We start from the raw sequence: 21,320 nt of genomic DNA, 5'->3' as shown, positions 1-21,320 counted from the left end.
GAATCGAATGAAGAGCTGTGGTCCAATAAAACTTTATTCACCAAAACACATAGTGGCCCAGATGCAGCCTGTGGGCTATGCTTTGCCAGCCCTTGAACTAGATCAACACAACATGAATAGCCCTCCAAAGCTGTAACAGAAGCCTCCGGTGGTGCCACCAAACTCTGGGTGTCTCACTAATGTATTCTGAATTCTGGCAATGATAAATGGTTACATTTTCCTAGTTGTCACCTATTTGAAATCAGTTGGTTAGCATAGCTCAAGTTGTGGTGACTTGAATAGATTGGGCCTGGAGGACCAAACCATTCACCAGAATCTCCACCATCACCCTACTGGAGCAGTCATGCAGGGAAACCACCTCTCAGATGGCCCAGGCTCTGAGACTCCTATCGCATGAGCTGTTACAGTCCCTGCAGGCCCTGTGGACACGCAGTCACTGTTCCTAGTCCCGTATCTCCCCTACTTGATTGGAGATTCGTGTTGGAACATAGTTCTTCATGGGCCTGTTGGGTCTCTTCATGTCTTGAAATCAAGGCACTATCTTCTCTCTGTTCTGGATTACCTCTTCAAGTATACTTGTATAGTGACCATCCTGTGGTCACTATACAAATAGGGATAGTGTCTCTCAAAGCAGAGAGGACATTTTTCAACTAAAGAACAGGTACTCTTATCCTCCAGTCTGATAAACATAGTGTGTCTTAACAGCAAAGGGAAGGCATGCTTGATGCCTGTGGTGAAGAACTGAGCTTTCCCAAGGCCAGGCTTTCTCTCCTATAATGCAACCCACTGTGTAAGCAGGTACCCACCTGGGCCCCTCCATGGTGCTCCCATGGGGCTCAGGGGCATGGGGAAGCCGATGAAAATATGCTGATGTTCATACTATTTGCTATGCTGAGTAATGAAGTTCTTTGTCTCTTGATTCAGAAAGCTTGCCTTCGTCTGCCAACAGTGAAACTGTGTCAGGTTAACCTCTTAGCTTTCAAGTAGGGTAAACGTTCCGATCTTTCTACACTTCTGGGCAGTGCCGAGTCCTGCAGTATTCCCTGCGGAACCTCCATTAATGCTGGCTTACTGGAGCCAATGGGTCTTCATGCGATAGTCCACACCCCAAACGTTGTAAGGGCCCATTTGCAAAAGTGTTTCTGTAGGACCCACCACCAAGGGCTACGGGACGGAAACAAGTCTCCCTGGTGACCTATACTTCACACTCTTTTCCCACTCTTCACTTAAATCGTGAGGTCCTTCTTGCCAATTCTATTGCCTATGCTGATGAGTTAAGCCAATGTACTTGGAGTTTAAAGATCTGTGAGAATGACAGCGAGACTCAGCCTCAATTGTTTTCACTTTGCTGTCTTAAGCAAAAATCAAATTCAGGGCCTACGGAGGAAGTTACAAGTATTACTAAAGGTAAACCTTCACTAAGAGCTCAGAAAGACCAAAAGGTGGTGTCCTAGAGCATTAATTGAGGCTTTTTGTTTTATAGTTTGCTGTTTTCCTCTCCTGTTTCTACTATTTTGGTAGTTACCCTTGAACTTTGACCATAATGTATTAGTCTCCCATGGCTGCTGCAACAAATTACCACCACCTTAGTGGCTTAGAACAGCAGGAATTTACTCTCTTGCAGTTCTGTTGGCCACAAGTCTGAAATGTGGTTTTCTGGACCAAAATCAAGCTGACAGCAGGGCTTCAAGCCCTTCAAAGGCTCTAGGGGAGACTCATTTCCTTTCCTTTTCTAGATTCCAGGGCTCATCGCTTGCACTCCTTGGCTGACAGTCCGTGTTCCATCTTCAAAGACAGCAGTGTCGTTATAATACCTTCTTCTCTTTTGTAGTAAAATCTCCCTCTGCCTCTGTCTCATAATACACTTGTGATTACACTGAGAGGCAACCTGGAAAATCCAGGATCATCTTCCCATCTCAAAATTCTTAGTTGCTTCTGCCAAGTCCCTTTTGCCATATAAAGTAATATTTACAGAGGTCTAGGGATTAGAACATGGATATCTTTGGGGGCTACCATTCAGCTTATCACACAGACGTATTAAGTACTGTCTTTACCAATAACGTCAGATATGCAAATGACACCACCCTTATGGGAGAAAATGAAGAAGAACTAAAGAGCCTTTTGATGAAAAGTGAAAAAGGAAAGTTAAAAACTTGGCTTAAAGATCATGGCATCTGGTCCCATCACTTCAGGGGAAATAGATGGGAAACAGTGGAAACAGTGGCTGACTCTATTTTTCTGGCCTCCAAAATCACTGCAGATGGTGAGTGCAGCCATGAAATTAAAAGACGCTTACTCCTTGGAAAGAAAGATACGACCAACCTAGACAGCATATTAAAAAGCAGAGACATTACTTTGTCAATAAAGGTCCGTCTAGTCAAGGCTATGCTTTTTCCAGTAGTCATGTATGGATGTGAGTTGGACTGTGAAGAAAGCTGAGCGCTGAAGAATTGATGCTTTTGAACTGTGGTGTTGGAGAAGACTCTTGAGAGTCCCTTGGACTACAAGGAGATCCAAACAGTCCATCCTAAAGGAGATCAGCAGTCCTGGGTGTTCACTGGAAGGAATGATGTTGAAGCTGAAACTCCAATACTTTGGCCACCAGATGCAAAGAGCTGACTCATTGGAAAAGACCCTGATGCTGGGAAAGATTGAGGGTGGGAGAAAGGGACGACAGAGGATGAGATGGTTGGATGGCATCACCGCCTCAGTGGACACGGGTTTGGGTAAACTCCAGGAGTTGGTCATGGACAGGGAGGCCTGGCATGCTGCGGTTCATGGGGTCGAAAAGAGTCGGACACAACTGAACTGAACTGAAACTTCCTCAGGTGATTCTGAATGTAACCAAAATAAAAATAAATTCTAGATTTCTCTCACTCTGGTCCTACAGTCCTGCTAATTGACTTTCATAAATACAGTTGACCCTTGAACAACACAGAGGTTAGGGCATTGATCCCCTCTGCACATCAAAAATCCACATGTAACTTTATAGCCAGACCCTCCATGGTCTCCACGGATTCAACCAACCACGGATTGTGAAGTACTGCAGTGTCTTTATTGAAACAAACCTGTGCACAAGTAAGTGGACCTGTACAGTTCAAACCCATGTTGTTCAAGGGTCAACTGCATACTTTAAATGGGGGTTGGGAAGGGAATTACAGAAGAGGTTCCTAAACTTAGTTAAGGTAATTTGACATTTCTTGAAAGATACATGAGGACTCTTTAAAAAGAAAAAAACATAAAAACCTTTTACTATTGATTATTTACATGTTGGCTGCACTGGGTCTCTGGCGCAGTTCGTGGGCTTCTCCTGCTGGGGCAGGCACACTGGCAGCTCCTTGCGGCGCACGGGATTCTTGAGTTGTGGTGCGCGGGCAGTTCCCCATGACATGTGGGACCTTAACTCCCTGACCAGAGATCGAACCTGCGTCCCCTGTGGTGAAAGGCAGATTCTAAACCACTGGTCCATCAAGGAAGTCCCTAGGCTCTTACATTATGTGATTAATCTGAGTGTTGAGTTTATTTACATACAACTCTCCCTTATCTAAGGAAAAAAATAAGAACAGTTTGAAATATATATGAAGAAAATAGAAATATATGATAGAGGATAAAAAGTGGGAGAAATGTGACCAGAGAGAAGAATGGAAGCAGAAGCCATGCTAAATAATAGAAGAGAATGGAGACAATAAGCATGTAAACTTGAAAAATTTTTATATAAAAAACTGTTTCATTATAGAATAGATTATCGCTGTACAAATGCCAACACAAAAGAATGAAGGTTCCTCTATTCCCACCTGTTATGCACTGGAGAAGGAAATGGCAACCTACTCCAGTATTCTTGCCAGGAGAATCCCATGGACGGAGGAGCCTGGTGGGCTACAGTCCATGGGGTCGCAAAGAGTTGGACATGACTGAAGCAACTTAGCAGCAGCAGCAGCAGCATGTACTTTTTGAGAATTTCTTATATACACATACACACAAACCTTCTTGGTTAGTTTTTTAAAAATATACATATAGGTTAACATTATTTTACAACTTGCTTTTTTTTTCACTGATCAGTAGTACATAATGAACCCCTTCTGGTTCAGTATATACAGACATGACTCATGTTTAATGGCTGGAGATGTTTAGTAACATGAACATACTGTACTTTATTTTACCAATCCCTTTGCTGATGGACAGTTAACTTCATTGTTCCGCCGTTACAAGTAATGCTAAAATGAACACCCTTTTCACGTATAATTAAGTGTAATTTTTTCATTACATATTCTCCACATATAATACCTATAAATATGTGAAAAAAAATGTATATATATATTTACTTGCATTTGTGCAAATATTCCTGTAGGCCTGACTGCTGGGTAAAAGGAAATGCTGTACTCGCCTGCCTTTTTCTAGATAACAAATTTCTGACAATTTTACTTGTTAACAAAGAAAAAACTTTCAGTTTCAAAATACGCCAAAAGCATTCGGCTTTAAGTAGCACACACTGTAGATTAGGACTTGGTGAACTTGAGGACTGAAAGCATTTCTTGGCCTGCTTGCCTGGAAAGGGCAGTGGTCCCTTGTAGACCTTTTGTCTTCATTATTTTCAAAATTTCTTCTAAAATGAAAATTAAAAGATAAAATCCAATTAAATCATTTGGTGAAGTATGCATGATCACTAGACAGTTTAGTAAGATGATAAACGGACTATTTACAAATTCCACTCATCTGAGAAAACAGTGAACACCATGCAATTTCTATTAAAGTGAACTTGTACTTCAGATAGATGAGTGCACTCTGTATTTTCAGGGTGTTGCTGAGAACTCTAATGAAGAGTGAATGACTGCGCTGCAGTAGTAGCCTGCTCTGGACTCAACAGAAACAGGAGTTATACTTGCTATTACAATAAATACTTCATTTTTGAGTTGCCTGACTCTAATCTCTGCCCTACATTCCTCCTTCCGGATGAAAAATGCCAACAAGGGTATGGGCAAATCATACGGTGATGTTGAAAAGTGGCAGTAAACGAAACAGCTTATTTTTTTCAGGAGTACTGAAAAAAGTAAACCTTTCCCTTTGTTAATATATAACACTACAAAGACAAAACCAGGAAACTGGAGTTACCCCCCACCCCCAAAAAAAACACACACACACAACCCACCTCCCCCCCGCAAACCAACAACACTAGTAATTATGATGTGATCTGAGGAACTAAGAATATAACATACCACATAAAAATCAAACCTGAGATGTACAGAAAAGAGAAGAAAGATTACAGTCAATTTAGTTACCAACTAATCTGAAAGCCAGGATATAAAAATCAGTATCAGGAGATAGCTTTCATGATAAAACTTCAGATGAACTAAAGAATATACAGCAGAACTGCCGATGACATAAAAGACTAGAAAATAGAAAATTCACAGTATTGAAGGTCAGGTGTTAGAAGAAGAAACTACAGACTCTGTATTTGAGTACTGGTTTATAATTTAGGGGAAAACCCCCCAAAAACACAATACTTTTTAAAATCAGAAAAATCTACCTCTTAAAAATCTCCTCTTTCAACATGAATGCTAGTCTGTATTAGCAGTTGTCAGCATTACATTCATTAACATTCTGGGTTACTTAATTACAGTCTTTGACACAAGTAACCTTGATTTCAGCTAAGGAAATGGTTAAAAGATAAAATGGTCTGTATTACCTGGATTGTTTTCTTTAATGGTGACTAAATAGAACAATCCTCTTGGTGAAAGGAGATCTGGAGCCAGTGGTAAGAATCTGTCTATGACTTCACGACCATTTCTGCCACCAGCCCAAGCCGCCTGTATCCCGCGACTCCCGACCTGTACCCAATTAGAAAGACTGTTCTAAGTTACACACACAAAAAATGGAATCTTTTTGACAAACTACGATGACCAAACAGGTATGTATTCTGTATTTGACAGCTGATGAGGAGGTGGTGGTAAAGCTGAATCTGGGCCCCACTGTTTCCTAGCATGTGTAACCTTGTATGTAAGTCTCTAATCTTGATGAACTAGTTTCCTTTCTCATCTGCAACATTAGGAAAGTAACCTGTACAGTTAGGAAAATGATCAAAAAAATCTTTTTATCCATTAGGAATAAATGAGGAAGTATATTTAAAGTTTGAGAACAGTGCCCTGAACATAATAATGTGGCTTAGTAATAGCTGTTATCATCAACATGTTTAAATTCTTCTATTTAAAACAGAACAATCAGAAAGAAAATAGACGGGAGAACTTGTATTATAAGAGATCTACTTCACACCAACAAAATTTGACAACGTCCCAGAGCAGCCGGCTCTCTTAGATACTCAGAGTATCACAGCCCTTTCTTAGGAACTCATTTATTATATAAAGGTATAAGGAAGCACTTTTTCCTATAACAATCTTATTATAGAAACAAAACCCTGAGAGTTTATATAGCATTAAAAATCTTTAGAGCCTTACCACTGTATATTGTTTCTAAAACTAAGGAATATATTGAATAAATCACTCAAAAACTACTTAAACTCTAATATAATTATTTTCTTCCTAGTCCGTTTAATGGTTTTTGTCCATATTTAAGCTTAAATTATCTATGTACAGCTGTACACTCTACTTTCATTCGTCAAGGCATAAAAGTAATTTCTTTATACCTATAACCATGTTCATGTATAATTAAAAGAAGTATGTTCATACACCTTAAAAAAAAGCACTGTACTTTTCCCCTTTTACTGTTTTGTTCATCTGCTCCCATCCCATCTTCTATACACACACACATATATACACGTTTTTCTTTTTTGTCCATGTTCTACAAAGATAGGATTGTATCTACGTTCTTACTTGTGTCTTACTTTTCTCACTCAACAATACCCTATAGAAATCTCTTCCTGTGAACAGGTACAGTTCAATTTCCTTTTTAATGGCTACATAATATTTTATGGTGTAAAAGTATCATCTCTTATTTAGCTATTGCTGGGCATTCAGCATGTCCATTTGCTTAATTTTTTTGTATTTACATTATTCTCATACATGTCATAAGCTTTTCCATACACTTTCCCACAGTTAATCACAGAAAGGACTTTATCAGTCCCTCTGTTTTAATCAAGACCTTCCTCCTGGAGACTTCATTTCCTAGCACTCCCTAGCACCCTCTTTTTCTGGGGCTCATGTCCTCCTCCTCCTTGGCTTCCTCCCTTTTTTCAGAGGAGCCCACTCTCTGAATGTTTCATAGGGTACACTGCTCTGTGCAAAGCGTGCATGGTGATGGCCTGTTTAGCATGGACTAGGAGCCCTCGGTGCTGGACCCTGTCTACCTGCCTTCCGGGGATGCTCAGCCAGCTCTGTCTGCTTGCACTAGAGACAGCCCTTCAGGAGGATGGCTTGGCATCAACCACAATCTCATAGGCCACAGAGGGGAGTTCTCATCTTCGGAAGGAGGGTCACCTTTGGTGGCCTGCTGACTGCCTGCTCCTAATCCTTGACAGGTCACAGGTTCAAACCACAATATCTAACCTCACGTTTAGGGATGGAACAGTAAGTACAGACACAACTTTTTATATGCGCAAACTCCTGGTATTTGTTTGTTACATCTCCTGGATCTAACCTCTAAGTTTCCTTTTACCTTCATGATTTCATTGTTTTTATCTTCATAAACCAAAATAGTTTATTTGGTTTCCAGACCACTGGTTCAGGTCATGATAGAGACTACAGTCTCTCAATTCGTTTCCTAATGTTTTACATTGTAAAACATGTTTTTAAGCTTGAGGAAATCTTTGTTATGGCTGCCTTTTAACCCTGCTAACTGCTCTGCTAACGGATGACACTAGCTTTCTCTGTTGGAACAGTGACAAAGTCCAAGACATTGCCCACACTCAATTATCTGTATAATTACACGCATAGCTTAGTAGTAGGAATATGGCAGAAAAGAAGCCCAATCGTGCCAGCATGTTCCCAGAATCTCCTCTTCATTCATTAGGCTTCCCAGTAGTTTGTGGGCCTGATAAACCATGATTTACTTGTTTCTTTTCTGTTTCATACTTAGGTTCATATTATTTGCCATCATATACATGGCTTAGAGGGTAAAGCATCTGCCTGCAATGCAGGAGACCCGGGTTCAATCCCTGTGTCGGGAAGATCCCCTGCAGAAGGAGCTGCGTAGGCTACAGCCCATGGGGTCACAAAGAGTGGACACGACTGAGTGACGACACATTAGACACACATAAAGGTGCAATAAACATATTTTTGTAAATTTTTATTCTGTTGTTAATGATTTTCCTAAATTACATCTCAAAGACTGAGATTACTAGACTAAACCATTTTTGTTACTCTTGATATTTATTTCCATAGTGCTTTCCTGAGCTGCATGTATTTTATTTAGCTGCATTTCCCTCAACTGCTGCTCACCTTATGACAATGACTTTCCTTCTCAAAAATGATTTCATCCGGGCGGCTGCGACCCGGCGCACCAAGCGCGGGCGGTTGCGACCCAGCGCACTAAGCGTGGCCAAGAGGAGTTACCCCACATCCGAGGTCAGGGGCAGCGGCTGAGAGTGCCAGGCTGCGACGGCGCAGGAACAGCTGAGAGGAGCTACCCAAGTCTGAGGTCAGGGGCGGCGGCTGGGAGGAGCTACCCAGCGTCCCAGGTCAGTGGCGGCCGGGAGGAGACACCCCGCGTCTGAGATCAGGGGCGGCGGCTGAGAGGAGCCACCCTGTGTCCAAGGCCAGGGGCGGCCAGGAGGAGACACCCCATGTCCAAGGCCAGGGTGGCCAAGAGGAGCTACCCTGCGTCCGAGGCCAGGGGAGGCTGGGAGACGCCACCTCACACCCGAGGCCAGGGGCGGTGGCCCTAAGCAGCCACCCCGCGCCCGAGGCCAGGGGCGGCAGCCGGGAGGAGCAACCCGAGGAGCGGTAGCTGCCCTGGCACAGGAGAGCCTAGATGCGCTATCCCACATTGAAGGTCAGGAAGGGCGGCGGTGAGGAGATACCCCTCGTCCAAGGTAAGGAGCAGAGGCTGTGCTTTGTTGGAGCAGCCATGAAGAGATACCCCAAGCCCAAGGAAAGAGAAACCCAAGTAAGATGGTAGGTGTTGCAAGAGGGCATCAGAGGGCAGACACACTGAAACCATACTCACAGAAAACTAGTCAGTCTAATCACACTAGGACCACAGCCTTGTCTAACTCAATGAAACCAAGTCATGCCCGCGGGGCAACCCAAGATGGACTGGTCATGGTGGAGAGGTCTGACAGAATGTGGTCCACTGGAGAAGGGAATGGCAAACTACTTCAGTATTCTTGCCTTGAGAACCCCATGAACAGTATGAAAAGGCAAAATGATAGGATACTGAAGGAGGAACTCCCTAGGTCATTAGGTACCCAATATGCTACTGGAGATCAGTGGAGAAATAACTCCAGAAAGAATGAAGGGATGGAGCCAAAGCAAAAACAATACCCAGCTGTGGGTATGACTAGTGATAGAAGCAAGGTCCGATGCTGTAAAGAGCAATATTGCATAGGAACCTGGAATGTCAGGTCCATGAATCAAGGCAAATTGGAAGTGGTCAAAGAAGAGATGGCAAGGGTGAAGGTCAACATTCTAGGAATCAGCGAACTAAAATGGACTGGAATGGGTGAATTTAACTCAGATGACCATTATATCTACTACTGCGGGCAGGAATCCCTTAGAAGAAATGGAGTAGCCATCATGATCAACAAAAGAGTCCAAAATGCAGTACTTGGATGCAATCTCAAAAACAACAGAATGATCTCTGTTCGTCTCCAAGGCAAACCATTCAATATTACAGTAATCCAAGTCTATGCCCCAACCAGAAACACTGAAGAAGCTGGAGTTGAACGGTTTTACGAAGACCTATAAGACCTTTTAGACTAACACCCAAGAAAGATGTCCTTTTCATCATAGGGGACTGGAATGCAAAAGTAGGAAGTCAAGAAACACCTGGAGTAACAGGCAAATTTGGCCTTGAAATGCAGAATGAAGCAGGGCAAAGACTAATAGAGTTTTGCCAAGAAAATGCACTGGTCATAGCAAACACCCTCTTCCAACAACACAAGAGAAGACTCTACACATGGACATCACCAGATGGTCAACACTGAAATCAGACTGATTATATTCTTTGCAGCCAAAGATGGAGAAGCTCTATACAGTCAACAAAAACAAGACCAGGAGCTGACTGTGGCTCAGATCATGAACTCCTTATTACCAAATTCAGACTCAAATTGAAGAAAGTAGGGAAAACCGCTAGACCATTCAGGTATGACCTAAATCAAATCCCTTATGATTATACAGTGGAAGTGAGAAATAGATTTAAGGGCCTAGATCTGATAGATAGAGTGCCTGATGAACTATGGAATGAGGTTCGTGACATTGTACAGGAGACAGGGATCAAGACCATCCCCATGGAAAAGAAATGCAAAAAAGCAAAATGGCTGTCTGGTGGGCCTTACAAATAGCTGTGAAAAGAAGAGAGGCGAAAAGCAAAGGAGAAAAGGAAAGATATAAGCATCTGAATGCAGAGTTCCAAAGAATAGCAAGAGGAGATAAGAAAGCCTTCTTCAGCGATCAATGCAAAGAAATAGAGGAAAAGAACAGAATGGGAAAGACTAGAGATCTCTTAAAAGGACAGAAATGGTCTGGACCTAAGAGAAGCAGAAGATTTTAAGAGGTGGCAAGAATACACAGAAGAATTGTACAAAAAAGATCTTCACGACCCAGATGATGATGGTGTGATCACTCATCTAGAGCCAGACATCCTGGAATGTGAAGTCAAATGGGCCTTAGAAAGCATCACTACGAACAAAGCTAGTGGAGATGATGAAATTCCAGTTGAGTGGTTTCAAATCCTGAAAGATGATGCTGTGAAAGTGCTGCACTCAATATGCCAGCAAATTTGGAAAACTCAGCAGTGACCACAGGATTGGAAAAGGTCAGTTTTCATTCCAATCCCAAAGAAAGGCAATGCCAAAGAATGCTCAAACTACCGCACAATTGCACTCATCTCACATGCTAGTAAAGTAATGCTCAAAATTCTCCAAGCCAGACTTCAGCAATACGTGAACCATGAACTTCCTGATGTTCAAGCTGGTTTTAGAAAAGGCAGAGGAACCAGAGATCAAATTGCCAACATCCGCTGGATCGTGGAAAAAGCAAGAGAGTTCCAGAAAAACATCTATTTCTGCTTTATTGACTATGTCAAAGCCTTTGACTGTGTGGATCACAATAAACTGTGGAAAATTCTGAAAGAGATGGGAATACCAGACCACCTGACCTGCCTCTTGAGATACCTCTATGCAGGTCAGGAACCAACAGTTAGAACTGGACATGGAACAACAGACTGGTTCCAAATAGGAAAAGGAGTACGTCAAGGCTGTATATTGTCACCCTGCTTATTTAACTTATATGCAGAGTACATCATGAGAAATGCTGGACTGGAAGAAACACAAGCTGGAATCAAGATTGCTGAGAGAAATATCAATCACCTCAGATATGCAGATGGCACCACCCTTATGGCAGAAAGTGAAGAGGAGCTAAAAAGCTTCTTGATGAAAGTGAAAGAGGAGAGTGAAAAAGTTGGCTTAAAGCTCAACATTCAGAAAATGAAGATCATGGCATCTGGTCCCATCACTTCATGGCAAATAGATGGGGAAACAGTGGAAACAGTGTCAGACTTTATTTTTCTGGGCTCCAAAATCACTGCAGATGGTGACTGCAGCCATGAAATTAAAAGACGCTTACTCCTTGGAAGCAAAGTTATGACTAACCTAGATAGTATATTCAAAAGCAGAGACATTACTTTGCCGACTAAGGTCTGTCTAGTCAAGGCTATGGTTTTTCAAGTGGTCATGTATGGATGTGAGAGTTGGACTGTCAAGAAGGCTGAGCGCCGAAGAATTGATGCTTTGGAACTGTGGTGTTGGAGAAGACTCTTGAGAGTCCCTTGGACTGCAAGGAGATCCAACCAGTCCATTCTGAAGGAGATCAGCCCTGGGATTTCTTTGGAAGGAATGATGCTAAAGCTGAAACTCCAGTACTTTGGCCACCTCATGCGAAGAGTTGACTCATTGGAAAAGACTCTGATGCTGGGAGGGATTGGGGGCAGGAGGAGAAGGGGATGACCGAGGATGAGATGGCTGGATGGCATCACTGACTCGATGGACATGAGTCTGAGTGAACTCTGGGAGTTGGTGATGGACAGGGAAGCCTGGCGTGCTGCAATTCATGGGGTCGCAAAGAGTTGGACACGACTGAGCGACTGAACTGAACTGAAGTGATGTCAAGGGAGCAACAGCTTCTCAGTAGGAGCGGCAGCAGCAATGCAGACCTCTCCCTTCTCGGTGGAGATGAATACAATATTCATCAGCCTTTGCTGATAATCAAAGAATAAAATAGGTATAATAATTCAAAGGAAAGCAAGCCTTAGTCCATTATTACACTTGTCTGCTTTGTCCATTCTTTCTTTAAATTGGGAAGTGGTTAATATGGTTGGCTTCCTTGGTGGCACAGAGGGTAAAGAATCTACTTGCAATGCAAGAAGCACAGGAGACGGGGGTTTGATCCCTGGATCAGGAAGATCCCCTGGAGCAGAAAATGGCAACCCACTCCAGTATTCTTGCCTGGGAAATTCCATGGACAGAGGGGCCTGGCGGGCTACAGTCCGTAGGGTCACAAAGAGTCAGACATGACTGAGTACCTAACACTTCTAATATGGTTTACCTCTTCATGACTAAAAACGCTATAATTATGTATTTCAAGGTTATATCTTTTCCTACCTGAAGTGAGAACTGTTTCTCCTCTTCCCCCACTTGTGAAAGATGGAAACATGAGCCTTTCAGAGATAATTCCTATGTGAATTTAAGGCTGAGTAAAATATTTTGTTTTGCAGATTTGTTATTCATGATAAAGGTACACACACACATACGATTTAAATACCATGGCCTGATATGCATGGGATTTTAAAGACTAGATATGGATCACAGTTTGAATTTCCATTAATTTCAAGCTCCTTTCCTATGTCTACCAACAGTATTGAATAATAGACAATTATGAGTAAAATCAGGCTTCCCTGATAGCTCAGTTGGTAAAGAATCCACGTGCAATGCAGGAGATCCCAGTTCGATTCCTGGGTTGGGAAGATCTGCTGGAGAAGGGATAGGGTATCCACTCCAGTATTCTTAGGCTTCCCTTGTGGCTCAGCTGGTAAAGAATCCACCTGCAGTACGGGAGACCTCGGTTCGATCCCTGGGTTGGGAAGATCCCCTGGAAAAGGGAATGGCTACCCACGCCAGTATTCTGGCCTGGAGAATTCCATGGACTGTACAGTCCATGTAGTCACAAAGAGTCGGACATGACTGAATGACTTTCACTTTCGCACATGAGTAAAATCAGAGCAGTCTGTTATTAGCAGCTGACTGATGTCATTTGATGAAGTACATCTGATCTGAGATAGAAAACAGCTGAAAATATTAGTAATTAAATTTTGCCGTACGTCTTACCTCTTCAGGTGGAGTCACAACATAAGGAGGATTAAACACAAGAAGATCAACACTTTCCTTCAATCTTGGTAGCAAGCCTTTGACCTAAAAAATGTTCAAGAGAGTCAGAATTTTAAGCTGGACCCAGAAATAAATAAATAAGTAGATGGTTGGATAGATGGATCAATCAATCAATCTTTAAATATATTCTCCCACGTTTTTAGACAAAAGTGTGTTAGAGCCCATATTTAAGACAGAAATGGAGATAAATATTTTTGTATTTTGATTCAGATTAAAAAAAAAACATGTTTCCACCCAGAAACAAGGAAAATAAGCTATTTATCAGAATGAACACTCTGCTCTTCAATAGCTTCAATGGCTACACCCTGGGCTCACTTTTAGAAGATAAAATAAGAAGGAGGCAAGCTCTCATATACTTTACATAGATTTGTACACAACTTTAAACTTACAGCTGCTAACTTAAATACTTATTTTCTACAAATAACAGAAATGTTTTATAAGATGACAGAAAACATATATTAATGACAAAAATACCAGATGATGGGGCTGTACTTTTCTTTTTACTTCTTTAGTAATTTGTAAATGTACTGGCTGAAGCAATTATATATCAAAGAAAAAAAGAACTAAAAATAGTGGGAAGAGACACTAAAAACAAGTTGTTTGGCATCTTACAAATCTTTGAACTGATACAACTTCCTATAGAATTGTTCAGAACTGTTAACCTCTTAGTTTAAATACAAATCCAACTAAATCAGTTGCTTGATATTCTAGCACAAGGGCTTCCCTGGTGGCTCAGCAGTAAAAAAAGCCACCTGCAATGTATGTGACGTGGGTTCAATCCTTGGGCCAGGAAGATCCCTGGGAGGAGGGCACGGCAACCCATTCCAGTATTCTTGTCTGGAGAATCCCATGGACAGAGGAGCCTGGCAGGCTACAGTCCACAGGGTCGCAGGGTTGGACACAACTGAATTGACTTAGCACACATCCACGCATTTCTAGCACAAAGCATATGAAAAGAGAGAGGAAGTGCTATCTATGGGGAGCAGTAAAATATGACAACATAAAGTAAGTGAAAAGACAAAGAGGAGAGAAAATAAAAACTCAGAATCACTGCAGAAAATAAAAACTTAGAATCTAATAAGCCTTGTCATCATCACATGCAGTACAGAATAACTGATATTCATATTAATGACCTTGAATCACTAAAAGGTAAAATTATGTTCAGTTTAAGAATATAAGGAAGTGTATAAGACACATTTGAAAAAGACTTCCTTCTAAAGCTAAAAAGGAAATACAAACTCTGTAAACAAACTCAATTATCCAAAATAATAGTTTTTGATAGTTGTGATCATCTATATCTAATGTTCTGAATACAAGTAAATATAAAGTTTTTCAAAGTGATCTTCCCTTGTGGCTCAGCTGGTAAAGAATCTGCCTACAAAGCGGGAGACCTAGGTTCATTCCTTGGCTTGGGAAGATCCTCTGGAGAAGAGAATGGGTACCCACTTCAGTATTCTGGCCTAGAGAATTCCATGGACTGTATAGTCCATAGGGTCACAAAGAGTCGGACATGACTGAGCAACATTCACTTCACTTCATACCTACCTCTTTCTATTTTCTTTGCCACAAGTCAGCACTGAGTATTATGGTCAACTTTCACTATTGACAAAATGGATTCTGACAGCTTTAGAACTGACTTCCACCTTTAAAAAGCTGTGAGACCTCTAGATTTTGATTCAGACAATCTAGGCATAAACTCTGGATTTATCACTGTATTAGTTCAGTGACTTTCAAAAAATGTCCCTTACCTGTTAACAAAAATAGATATTCCAAATTTCTTCTATTTCTGAAGTTTTATTGTTATACAAAAAAAATTTAATATTTAATACTAATTATGGACATATTAAAAAATTTCAAGAGCAAAAGCACCATACTGATTTCATGTAAATCAACTGAGTACCTTTCTTGATAGTCTAATTTTTAATAATAGCACTAACGACTTCCAGTGATACAAAATTTCTTAGATCTTTGGCTTGATTCCTTAAATCATTTGTGAGTTTAAAAAAAAGGAAAACCTCAAAACTTTATCAGTCTAAGAGTAACACAGGCCAAACAACATGAAAGCATTTTATATGTCTTAGGCCCACCTTGTACATACTATCATGATTTTTGCTTCTAAAAAGTCATTAATATTTATAAGTAAAAAAAAGTTTCAAAATTATCCAAATCTTACTCGTACAATTGAAAATATTCTAAAAACTGGAACTGAGAAATGTATGATGTGTGACTTAAAATAATGGTTCTGGAGTTGTCACCTGTTGTTTTTACCAGCCTTGGACCTGTTCTGCCTTTCTTGTGATGAGGTCTCCTTGCCTTTCACTGAGGAAACTCTACCTCCACTCCTCCTCAATAGGAGTGGTACGGGTAGGGTTTATTTCAGCCCAGCTGCGGGAGTGGGACTACCGCTCAGGCTCAAGTCAATCTGTGCATATCTAATCCCCCTGGATCACAGACTGAGAGATGGGCACGTGACAGAAGCTGATACAAACGGTACTCAGTCTGGGGTTTCTGCTATAGTAACTGAAAATAGAAAGTTTCTTTCCCTATAGGGTTGCTGAGAAATAAGATACGGAGATACAAGCATCTTGCTACTATGCAGCCAAAGACTGCAGAGGAACAGAGCTACCAGAAAGAAGTTTAGAGCTAAGAAAAAGATGCCTGTAACATCATTTGAGTTCCTGAAGCTAGCCGTGCCTGAAGCCATCCACTCTTTTTATTAAAGCTGGTTTGATGGATTCTCTTCACTCCTGACTGAATGATACCTGATCTGTACAAGCCAGCAGAAGTTTCCTTTGGATTGTGGAAAAAGTGGATTGTATTAGCTTAAGAGCTTTGGGCTCCAAAATCACTGCAATGGTGAGTGCAGCCATGCAATAAAAAGATGCTTACTCCTTGGAAGGAAAGTTATGACCAACCTAGACAGCATATTAAAAAGCAGAGATATTACTTTGCCAACAAAGGTCCATCTAGTCAAGGCTATGGTTTTTCCAGTAGTCAAGTATGGATGTGAGAGTTGGACTATAAAGAAAGCTGAGTGCCAAAGAATTGATGCTTTTGAACTGTGTTGTTGGAGAAGATGCTTGACAGTCCCTTGGACTGCAAGGAGATCCAACCAGTCCATCCTAAAGGAAATCAGTCCTGAATATTCATTGGAAGGACTGATGTTGAAACTGAAACTTCAATACTTTGGCCACCTGATGCGAAGAGCTGACTCACTGGAAAAGACCCTGATACTGGGAAAGACTGAAGGCAGGAGGAGAAGGGGACAACAGAGAATGAGATGGTTGGATGGCATCACTGATTCAATGGAGATGAGTTTGAGTAAACTCTGGGAGTTGGTGATGGACAGGGAAGCCTGGCGTGCCGCAGTTCACGGAATCGCAAAGAGTAGAACACGACTGAGCGACGGAACTGAACTGAACTGATCAGTGAAGAATTTACTTTGTCTAGTGGGTTAAAAGAGTCGGACATGACTGAATGAACTGCACTGTACTGTACTGGGTTAAAAGTTAATTAATTAACCACTCAAATTTCTTTGACGTAAATCGTCTTGACCTTAACTTAATTGAAAAGAAAATTAATTATTACACTGCTGGGCAAAGAGTAACAGCTTACCAAATCTGTAATTATTGGTTGAATGTGGACTTTGTTACAGCGTGCAGTCTCCAGGGTACATACTGCTGCCTCAGGGTTGACATCGGTGCACCTATAAACAGAAAAGAAAAAACTATACCCTATGTCAATGGATAAAAATTCAAAGAATGTCCCACTCCTTTTATATAAAGTAGATTTAGAACAAAATTGAAATACTTTAATAATGGTGAATAGAAAAACAATTTGGATTTGTCATACTAATGAAAAAAATTGTTATATTGATGTAAAGTCCAAGAGTAGGATATAGCTACATGCAAACATATCTGAAGGAATTTATTAAATTATGAATCCAATGGAGAAATACTATGCAGCTACCAAAAATGAAATTTAAAAGGAAAATGCTCATCATACAGTATTAAATGAAAAACACAGGAAGGAAAGAAATGAAACAGTTGGGCCACGTGTGGTAAAATTTATGGGTGATTTTTATTTTCTTGTTTATATTTTCTATATTCTCAAATCTTCTATAAAGAAATTTTATTATGTTCCAATTTTTTTCTGATAAATTATCTAAAAATGATTCAAATTTACAGATGACTTAAAATTATTATGTGGCTTCTATAATTATGCAGTATAATGGGACAATTTTGAACATGCATTTGTCACTTTTAGGGAGGCATAATTTGTAATCAGAGTCCTCAGTTCAGTTCAGTCACTCAGTCGTGTCTGACTCTTTGCGACCCCATGAATCTCAGCACCCCAGGCCTCCCTGTCCATCACCAACTCCCTGAGTTCACTCAAACTCAAGTCCATCGAGTCAGTCATGCCATCCAGCCATCTCATCCTCTGTCATCCCCTTCTCCTCCTGCCCCCAATCCCTCCCAGCATCAGAGTCTTTTCCAATGAGTCAACTCTTCGCATGAGGTGGCCAAAGTACTGGAGTTTCAGCTTTAGCATCATTCCTTCCAAAGAACACCCAGGACTGATCTTTAGAATGGACTGGTTGGATCTCCTTGCAGTCCAAGTGACTCTCAGAGTACACTTAAAATAGACACTATCAGATACATATTATCCACTTACAAAAATGGTTTCATTCAAGCAGTCATAGTGACAGTGACTCTCTTAGACCAAGGTGTGGATGAATGTGTACACTTACACTTACATATACAAAGCTTGAGGACCGATCACAGAGGCTAGGAATGCAGATACCACTCCAGACCCTGAGCCAACCTCGAGGCATATTTCCACTCTAAAAAAACAAAATAAAATAAATATTAGCACAGTGGTATTAAAATATACTTCATGGAAAATAACTCATGCTACTTTTAATGTCTATTCCCCAGACTCATCCCTCACCTGAAAATACATGGAAATATAAAAGAAATTTATAAATAACCTAATTTCCAATAATTACTTAGTGCTCATTTAGTGTTCAAAACTGTTGAAATTTTGGATGTGTGATTGAAGTCTATAAAATAATAGTTTTTGATTTTCACAAAACATTACATAAACAATGGAATGTTAATTTAGGGTTGGAAATATTAATATGGAAGACATCAGCTTTTCCCAGAAGGAGCTCCTAGTTTGGTGTTTCCTAAAAATGAAAAGGTATTATCACGTTTATTTATAAAAGATGTTTCTCTCATTTTGAAGTAACTCATGAATCCATCAGCATATCCCAGGGGAAGACAAGAGCACCCCTGCTTTCTACTAATAATAGACTTAGAGTAGCAGAGAAATCCTGTATTTATACATCTCTACAATGAATTGGGAAAACATCCAAGTAATCTGACCTTAGAATATTAATACTCTTAAGAATGCAATTAAATACATAAATTCTTGATTCTACTGTACTTATCCTCCCCTATAATCTTGTACATGGGCGTCCCTGGTGACCCAGTGGTAAAGAATCCACCTGACAATGCAGGAGATGAGGGTTTGATCCCTGGGTTGGGAAGATCCCCTGGAGGAGGAAATGGCAACCCACTCCAGTATTCTTGCCTGGGAAATCCCATGGACAGAGGAGTCTGGCGGGCTACAGTCCAGGGGTGTTGCAAAGAGTTGGACATGACTTGGTGACTAAACAACAACATAATCTTGTATATACAGTAAAAGTACAAATCATCCCCATTCCAGAAATAGGTTTGACGGTATTTAAGGGGCACTGTAGCACCTAAGGAGATGAGGGTTTGATCCTTGGGTTGGGAAGATCCCCTAGAGAAGAAAATGGCAATCCACTCCAGTATTCTTGCCTGAAAAATCTCATGGACAGAGGAGCCTGGTGGGCTATACTCCATGGGGTAGCGAAGAGTCAGACACAACTGAGCAACTTCACTAGCACCTAACTTCCCAAATGAAATATTCAAAAACAACAGACTTGAGGGGTTTCTAACTTCTGGAACCACTCTACATCTGACAAGCCTTTACTGTGCTGTAGGAAGGTCTGTTGAATCTTACCAGGAGGCTTCTATTTGAAAATAACTATCATGGCCTCATAAATAATTAGAATTCCATGACCAGAAATACCCAAGACTTTAAAATAAAAACAGTTCATTTTACAGCAAGGCAATTTGTGCTTTAAAATCTTAAAAGATATGTTATAAAACAGTACTGTTCCATTCTGTATTCCAGTAGATCGAAAAGTTCCAATGCTTACAATGAAAAACTGGTTTAATAAGAGTTCGGGCAATTTATACACAGAAAAATCTGACCAAGAGAGAGAAACAAATACAATTTGGACCTTCTAAGCCTGACAGCTGTTTGTTTCACCCTGAAAAAAACCCGTTTCAACTTCTGATCTTTAACTACATCTGTGTGTGCTGTGTGCTTAGTCGTGTGGACTTTTTGGGACCCCACAGACTGTAGCCCACCAGGCCGCTCTGTCCATGGCAATCCTTCAGGCAAGAATACTGAAATGGGTTGCCATGCCCTCCTCTAGGGAATCTTCCCAACCTAGGGATGGAGTACAGGTCTCCCGCTTTGCAGGGGGATTCTTTACTATCGGAACCACCAGGGAAGCCCAAGAATACTGCAGTGTGTAACCAATCCCTTCTCCAGGGGAACTTCCCAACCCAGGAATCGAAGCGGGGGTATCTTGCACTGCAGGTGGATTCTTTACCAGCTGAGCTACCCGGGAAGCCCAAATTAATTAAATCTAACTACCCCAATTGCTTTCATCTAAAAAATGACACTGTAAGTATTCACTTTTTATAATATTAAAATCTATATGAGCGCTTCAACAAATCCATGTTAATACTTATTATAAGCTAGGGTATATTCTATGGGCAGCTAGCTGCATGTAACTTTAAATTTTTTTACAATTAAAAATTCATTAAAAAAAAATTCAGTGCTTGTCACATTTCAAGTGCTCAGTAACCACACGTGGCCAGGCTTTTGCTGGGTAGATGAATATGCTATCCAGTGGGTTTAAACACACTCCCCTACTCCAATATTTTACAACCTCATTTCTTTTTGGTGCCCTTCCACTGCTGGAGAATGCTTTTAGGTACTGCGTAGATTCAATAATGCCACGGGGCACTGATATTTACTAAAAACGGTCATATTGCGAGGCACCGTTCTCAGGACGTTTTGTTTTTGAACGTGTTATCATGTCGCTACCCTTCAGGCTCTTCAGATTAACAGCTGATAGGAAATGATACATCCTGAAGTGGTGAGGAAGAACGGAGCCCCTGAAACCAAAACACCGCCTTGGGAAGAAAGCGGCTAGCTCCCTGCCGCACTGATTGTGTGTATCCACGGGAAAACCCTCAGTTACAGTATTCTGGTGTCAGCTGTCCCCAGGCGGGCCGACACCGCCTCCTCGCGGGGAGGGCAGCGACAGTCCTTGCCTCGGTCCTGGGCCGCCGCCTCTCCAGGACTCCCGAGCCCTCTCCCGCGGGGACCCTCGCCCGCCTCGCACCCCGTGAGTTCGGCCGCCGCCGCTTCGAGTGCGTCCAGCAGCAGAAAAGTGTCCTCCGCGGGCTCATACACGTCGCTGAAGGCGCCGCGGCCCACATGTCCGTGCAGCGGCGTTGGGAAGCTGGGCTCCGCCATCTTTCCCCTCCCTTTGGCCGGCGCGCGTGCGTCAAATTTGCGCATCCGTACATGCAAGGGCGCGGGCCTGGGCGTGGGGGCGGGGCACCAGGGTCGGCGTGGGGGCGGGGCACCAGGGTCGGCG

General features: G+C 41.6%; 1 protein-coding gene across 1 annotated transcript; it reads right to left on the bottom strand.

Annotated features, from left to right (window-relative positions):
- Nucleotides 1-3,036: 3,036 nt before the first annotated feature.
- On the bottom strand, nt 3,037-21,221 carry N6AMT1 (N-6 adenine-specific DNA methyltransferase 1). The gene is made up of 6 exons (XM_040227669.1): nt 21,063-21,221; nt 18,306-18,392; nt 17,165-17,255; nt 13,490-13,573; nt 5,684-5,825; nt 3,037-4,603 (listed from the first exon to the last, which is right to left on the bottom strand). The coding sequence occupies exons 1-6, from the start codon at nt 21,194-21,196 to the stop codon at nt 4,497-4,499; spliced, it is 645 nt and encodes a 214-aa protein (XP_040083603.1). The 5' UTR covers nt 21,197-21,221; the 3' UTR covers nt 3,037-4,496.
- Nucleotides 21,222-21,320: the final 99 nt, after the last annotated feature.

The sequence above is a fragment of the Oryx dammah genome, unplaced genomic scaffold (assembly GCF_014754425.2).
Source record: "Oryx dammah isolate SB20612 unplaced genomic scaffold, SCBI_Odam_1.1 HiC_scaffold_2, whole genome shotgun sequence".
Taxonomy (NCBI): Eukaryota; Metazoa; Chordata; class Mammalia; order Artiodactyla; family Bovidae; genus Oryx; species Oryx dammah.
The sequence above is the reverse complement of the archived record's forward strand: the minus strand, read 5'-3'. Positions and strand labels throughout refer to the sequence as shown.

Coding starts and splice junctions, on each gene's coding strand:
- N6AMT1 (XM_040227669.1), bottom strand. CDS start 21,196: ATGGCGGAGCCCAGCTTCCCAACGCCGCTGCACGGACATGTGGGCCGC. Junction 13,574..17,164: donor AACCAATAATTACAGATTTG/GTAAGCTGTTAC, acceptor AACATTTTTTAG/GTCAAAGGCTTGCTACCAAG. Junction 5,826..13,489: donor TTGTGACTCCACCTGAAGAG/GTAAGACGTACG, acceptor AATTGGGTACAG/GTCGGGAGTCGCGGGATACA.